At 50.8% G+C, this 6,602-nt stretch overlaps 1 protein-coding gene across 2 annotated transcripts; it reads right to left on the reverse strand.

The window, feature by feature from the left end:
* Positions 1–616: 616 nt before the first annotated feature.
* CCN1 (cellular communication network factor 1) lies at positions 617–3,344 on the reverse strand. 2 transcript variants are annotated; one of them, XM_004699283.2, is made up of 5 exons: positions 3,244–3,344; positions 2,718–2,931; positions 2,007–2,363; positions 1,683–1,894; positions 617–1,558 (listed from the first exon to the last, which is right to left on the reverse strand). In XM_004699283.2, the coding sequence occupies exons 1-5, from the start codon at positions 3,304–3,306 to the stop codon at positions 1,256–1,258; spliced, it is 1,149 nt and encodes a 382-aa protein (XP_004699340.1). In that variant the 5' UTR covers positions 3,307–3,344; the 3' UTR covers positions 617–1,255. The 2 variants fall into 2 exon arrangements, with proteins under 2 accessions (XP_004699340.1, XP_045147978.1); XM_045292043.1 differs by lacking the exon at positions 3,244–3,344 and having other exon boundaries at positions 2,718–3,153.
* Between the last annotated feature and the right edge of the window lie 3,258 nt (positions 3,345–6,602).

Consider the following 6,602-nt stretch of genomic DNA (forward strand, 5'->3'; position numbering starts at 1 on the left):
CATTTCTTCAAATTCATTTAGTGAAAACTGACTCCAATAGATTCCAAGATTCTTTCTCTCTTCCCAGGCCAGCGTGAATTTTAAATAGTTCTATTCAGTTTTAGAAATAAAGTGGGAAAATGTATCATAAGCAAGTGACCTTTCATAATTTAGATGAGGGCTACCTAAACAGTCAGTTTTTCATTACAGTGTTTTTCTCCTCTACGGAAATGATCTGCACAACAACCCAGTGATTTGGAAGAAATGACTCTACTCTACCTACCTCACAAGGCGACTGTACAAAAGAGGTCCTGGTGCTTTGAATTCTTGGGGAAAATAAAGCATTATTTTAAATCACAGTTTCAGGTTTCTTTCTTGAGTTTACCTTCAGTAGTTAGTGCAGTGCCTGGTATTCGATACATGCTTTTCAAACTGATCGGTTTACACACACAGATCTTTCTCTACTGGTGAAATAAAAGTCATGGTCCAATTTTCATCAGTAACTCACTGCTATATCCCAAGCGCCTGGAACAGTGCCTGGCACAAATCTTGTTTGAATGAATGAATGCATGAGCTAGCTGGTTCCCAGGGACTTTGGCCTGTTTCTGAAAATTACTGAATAGCATACACTCTGGTATTAGGTAAATATTTCTTTATTAAATGATTAATTCCATAAATAAATTCTTTTCACTGAATATAAAATTAAAATCATTTACAAATTATTCCAGTATTACATTTCCCCTCCTCCCTCCCCCCAAAAAAAGCTACATTCTGATAAATAAAATAAAAACATTCAGTCTTAAAACACCTGATTTCTGTTTGCAGTTTCGAGTGCAGATAGCTGCCTCTCACAGTCACTCATGGAGTGGCACCTCAGGAGGGATGGATTGCTCTCCAATTCTGTCAAAGGCTTTATCTGTCTAACTAATCTCATTCTCCTTTACAATCGCAGAACTGAAAAGGCAAAAAGTCAAGAAAAATATGCTTACCGAATAATTGACAAACAGAAAACAGAACATCATCAACACACAAGCTCCAAAATGAAGCAGTAACAGGTGCTCCAGTACTATGAAGCAAAGTATTCTCACATTAGTATCCTGCACTGGTGTCCTCTGCAGCAGCACACGTGGCAGTTTCCAAACACCTCAGTACTACTCAAGAACGAGCAAGGCAGAATTCCTCTACAATAGAGCCCCTTCACCCCCACCACCCCCACCCATGTCTCCGAGATTCTGACAGCATTCTCCCTTATTTGCCCTGGAAGCCCAGGTAGCATTTAGTCCCGAAATTTGTGAATGTCATTGAACAGCCGGTAGAAAGCAAAGGCGGCCTCGTTGGCATGTGGGCAGTTGTAGTTGCATCTGCAGGACTGGATCATCATAACGTTCTTGGAAAACATCTCCCCATCTTCGCAGCGGAAGCGCATCTTCACAGTCCTGGTCTGCTGGGGTGTGCAGCACCGCCCATCGACGCAGGACCCGCAGTACTTGGGGCGGTATTTCTTCACGCTTGAACAGCCAGCGTAAGTAAACTTGACCGGTTCAAGGGCTTTCTTGGTCTTGCTGCATTTCTTGCCCTTCTGTAAGAAAGGGGAAAGAAAAAGACAAGTCAGCGAGGGTAGGTAGTTCTGATTCTTGAAAGAAAAGTTTGTACCCCCCACCGACCTGCTGAGAACAGCCTCCAGGACGCCCAAAGGAACTTACTTTCAGACTGCTGTACACTGACTGTCCACAAGGCCGCACTTCACAAATCCGGGTTTCTTTCACCAGGCGGCATTCGGGGTTGTCATTGGTAACGCGTGTGGAGATACCAGTTCCACAGGTCTTTGAGCACTGGGACCATGAAGTTGTTTGAACGATACATTTCTGGCCAGTCGATGAAGGATTGTATAGGATGTGGGGTTCCAGTCCAAAAACTAGAGCAAGGAACAAAAGGGGAGGTTTGTCAGAGGAGCATCGACACACATCTCAGCAAAGAGTCTTTTCTACAAAGTTGCGAACCTACTGCAGCGCAAGGTCTCTGCTTACCGGGGAGCCGCTTCAGGAAGCCACCTTTTCCAATGGCGATCAGTTCGTTTTTCCTGGTCAACTCCACCTCGGAGGCGTCCAATCTCAGTCCCTTGTCCAGGAGGCTGTCCCTGTCGTCCCCGGGGTCCTTAGCAGCGTCCTCGTCACAGACCCATTCCTCACAGCACTGCCCGTTCACTTTGACCAGCCGGGGGTTGGGGCAGCCCAAGTTGGGGAGGGATAGTTCCTGGGGGCACAAGGGAATGCAGCCCACCGCGCCATCGATACATGTGCACTGGTGTTTACAGTTGGGCTGGAAGCTTTCCCCGTTCTGGTAGATTCTGGAGTTGTATTCACAGGGCCTGCCCTCTGACTGAGCTGCGGAGATCACCAAAAGAGAAAGAGGAGGGAGGACAAGCCGGTTAAGAGTCTGAACCAAGCCTTGCAATGCATACATACTTTCTGCTCTGTTAAATTCAATTTATGGTAAAGTTCTCTGTAACTCCCCGGAGACTCCAGACCAGAACAATAAGTCAGTCAGGAATCACTTTTCCGTGTGCGCTTTGCGTTGGGCCCAGACACACTGAATTGCATTCCAGACTGCTGAAATCATGTGTCTTTCTGCCAAGCTACCAACAACAAAGCATCACCATACATGGTCTCAAAATTACTAAACTTCTGGACTACGGGGACTATTATTTTTTTAAAGGGGCCAAACCACAAGCATCTTACCTCGACAGATCCCCTTCAGAGCGGTGGGGTTGGCGCCGAAATTGCATTCCAGCCCCTTGGTGTGGTCGCACGGCTGCGTTTTGCTACAGTCCTCGTTGAGCTGCTTGGCGCAGACCTTACAGCAGCCGCAGCCGTCCCGGACCAGCCCGACTCCCGGCGCGCACTTGGGCGCCTCCAGGGGGCAGTGGCACGCGGCGGGGCAGGTGCTGAGCGCCTGGAAGGGGCAGAAGAAACGCGTGAGAACGGGACGATCAACCCCGCAGTGGTGGTGGTGGTGGTTGGAAGAGGGGGCACGGGAGTACCGCCCGATAGATGCTGGGGTCCCCGGTCCCCTGACGTCCAGCCACCCCGGGCGGCTGCGCCCATGAAGAGGTTCTGGACACGTCTTAGCTAGGCTGGAAAGACCCACCGCCACCCACATACCCTGCACTTTTCAGTTTAGCTTTTGTGCCCATCGGCACGCCGGGGAAAGGATCAGGCGGGGAGGGCAGGGTGGGAGCGCAGTGGCAAACATAATCCGGCTTACCAGCTTGGCGGAGTAGAGGAGGAGGACGGTGAAGGCGATCGCCCTGGCGGTGCCGGAGCTCATGGTGGCGCTCAGGGGGAGCCGGTGGTGAGCGGGCAGCAGAGACGCCGGAGCAGAGGCCAGGCTCGGCGCGGTGGGAGCGGTGCGGGGAGTGGGCCGCGGCGGGCTGGGAGGCGCGGAGGGCCCGGCGGGCTGGAGCAGCGAGCGGCGTGCTGGAGGAGCGGGCGCAGAGGTGCGGCGCGGCCCGGGAGCGCTCTCACTCGCGTCTGTCCCGGCTCCAGCCGCCGCCTCTTATATGCGCCGGCGGCCGCTCGGCATGCTGCGGTGACGTCGGCGCCGTGTGCGCGTTCCAGAGCGCTCAAACATCTCCGGAATGCGGGCTGGCGCGGGCGGCTGCCAAGCCCCTCCCCGGGCCCCGGTGCACATTTCTTTTCTTTTCTTTTTTTTTTGGTCCTGGACCCGTCAAGAAAACAGTCCGTTTTTTCCACTTTAAATAACGACTTCTATTGGGGATGCTTGTTTTTTTGTTTTTGTTTTTTGGAGTGAGGATGCGTGTCGTGGGAGAGGAGAGGGGACACTTGTCTTCAGAACTCTGCCTGGACCGGGAGGGTGGGAGGACCTGAGCTGGGGGAACAAAAGTGGTTCTGTTTGGGGGATGCCGAGTTGACGGGGCGGGTGGCCTGGGGAACCCTCGCCGGGGAAGGCAGCTAGCCGTCCGCGTGTCTACAGCGGAGGTGGGAAGAGGCCGTGTAGCTATGGAGAGAGTCGAACGGGGAGGGGGTGCTTGTCGCTGAGCCCGACATCTATTTGCAGGCTTCCAGGAGGCACATTGGGATCAAGTCCCAAAGCTTTGGCATGGTGTTTAGTGCATTGCAAATTAATAGCCGCAGTGGCTTTTATGAATGAGAGAGGGAGAAAACTCAGCTCCCCCCCACATCTGGCAGCTTCCCAGGCAGAGGTCTTCCCCCACCCGGCCCCTCCTTCTTTGGTGTGTTGTTCCCGTTTGGTTTTGGAGGTTCCCACTTCAGTCCCAGCCCACTGGCTGAGCTGGATGTCCGAGAGGAAACCAGCGCCGGGTGCTCGCGGGGAGGCCGACTGTACGCACTTCCGCGCGGATGCCGGAGGCCGGGGGAGCCCTCCCGCCCCCCTCGGCCGGCTGCGGACCACGCTGACTGAGCCTGGGCTGAAGCGGGACGACCTTCGTGGAGTGGCTCGGACGGAAGTCACTTCCGTCTGAACCAGATGCCAGCACGCCTCTCCTTTGGACCACTTGGAAACCCCCCAACGCTCCTCTCGCCAAGCACAGAGAAATTAGCGATTTGGGGCGTAGAGTTCCGTGACAATGTTGTTGTTCAGTGCGGTCGAGTCCGACAACAGAACCGAAAAATGTTGACCGATTTCAGTATCCTTGTCTACCTGACACACACGCAGCAGACTCCACAGCCCAGTTTCCTGGGACATCACCGAAAAATATCCTTTTGCATACTTTTAATAAAAAGCACACAATTATTTCAGTGTCCCTCATATCTGTGCTCTTGAAGAATTACTCGTCCTTTTTAATGCATAGGGCTGTTCAGCCTTCATAGTTTAGCGTAATTTGCTTAAGAAGGCCTTCAGTGCTGCCTTTTGTGTGAATGAATCTGGTAAACACAATGGGAAGCTAGCTGGAATGAAAACACCATCTATTGAAGAGAACTGTTTCAGGAAAGGGTTAAGTTTCATTCATTCATTAAAAAAAAAAGTGTCCTCGTGTTCCCAGAGGTTGGAGAGAGGCTCACAAGTGGGGGGTAGGTTGGGAGACTTAATTTTCATGACAATGGGCTGTCAGGTGTTGTGTAAATCACATAGGAAAAATCCAGGCTCTTCACCTGACCCAGGCCAACCTGTCAATTATTTAGGAAAATGTTCCTTCCTCCTCCCTTGGGGTTTCCTTACTGCTTCCCTTCTTAATGAAGTGAGGGGAGGAGTGAGGGAGAGTGGGTGTTGTACCGGGTGGAGGGAGAATGGAGAGCAGCGTTCCTGGCTTCTGTTGTGGCGTCCTTTCTATTTGACTTCATGGTTGTAAGTATTTCCAGATGGTGAATCAGACACCAGACGTAACAATATTTCCATATTTGGATATAGCAGTAGCTTGCGTTTTTAACATTTTTCTGCCTCTTATCCAACCACAAAGCATTCTTGACAGCTTAAAATGTTGTTAAATATAGATTTAACTTCTGTTCCCAGAGCAGGAAATTCTTTATAATTCCTTGTTTTTCACGCAATCTGTCTATCATGATTTAAAATAAAATTATAGTGGTTGATCCAACTGGCTGTATACAGCTTGCTTCTTTATTGGGGGAGAGGGGAACAGCGAAGAGATTCCTTCTGCTGCACAGCATTCAAACACACACCATCCTGGAGGTTTCTTTCAAAATCAGATTAAAGTTTTCAAACAAGGGTAGGTCCGTTGTTTGCCCCACTTGGGGGAATCTTAAAGGAAGTGAAACTTAAGAGAATCGTTCTTTTTATAAGTTGCTCTTGAAAAGGGGTGGCTGGGTTAGAGAGGTGAAGGGGGCAGACTGGTTGGAGTGACTGGGCCCGGAGGTGGAGGCCCTTGAAACCGAAGTAGCCTATGTGCCCAGCCTTCGCACATACTCATACAATGCCCTGGTTCGCTGGCCAGTAGACATCAGGCTGGAGGAACAGCGGCTCCTCACGTCCTGCACAGGGATGGTCCAGAAACCCCAGACGCCCGGTCGCCTTCTCCACTGAGAGCTGCAGATCAGTTCACAGTAACGGATTGGAGGGAAAATGTGCAAATGTTTATGGGTAAGTGTTGCTTCTGGTGCTAATTCTGCTCTTTTGCTCTTTCTGCCACCTCCCTCCCCACACGGCTGTCTCCGGAGTGAATGACGGGGACGCCTTGTTTTCTTGGGCAGCAAGCCACGGAGTAGGGACTGCTTGGTCTTCTTTAGCTCTTGGCTTTGGGCTGAGAGGTGGGGACGTCTCTCACCTACTGCTGCCAGGGAATTATAGGTCACTGAAAGCAGGGTTCACTGTCTGGCAGCAACTGAGGGTAACAGCCCTTAGCTTGGCAGCTCCGATTCCTAGATCAATGACTCTCAAACTTTCCCCGAGTATCAGAATGACTCGGAGGACTGCTTAGAAGGCTGGCTACCGGGCTGTTCTTCTGAGTTTTTGATTAGCTGTATTTCTAACGAGTGTGTGGTGGTGCTGATGTTGCCCGTTTAGAGATCATAGTCAGTACCTTGAATGACTGGAGTGTCTTTAATAGGTGTGTGTGTGTGTGTCCTCTTTCCCAGTCTCACCAATGCACGTTTATAGCCACTTCAATGATCAGAACAATTTATAGTGGC

This window comes from Echinops telfairi, unplaced genomic scaffold, assembly GCF_000313985.2.
Source record: "Echinops telfairi isolate 266 unplaced genomic scaffold, ASM31398v2 ScPeMD7_443;HRSCAF=831, whole genome shotgun sequence".
Taxonomy (NCBI): domain Eukaryota; kingdom Metazoa; phylum Chordata; class Mammalia; order Afrosoricida; family Tenrecidae; genus Echinops; species Echinops telfairi.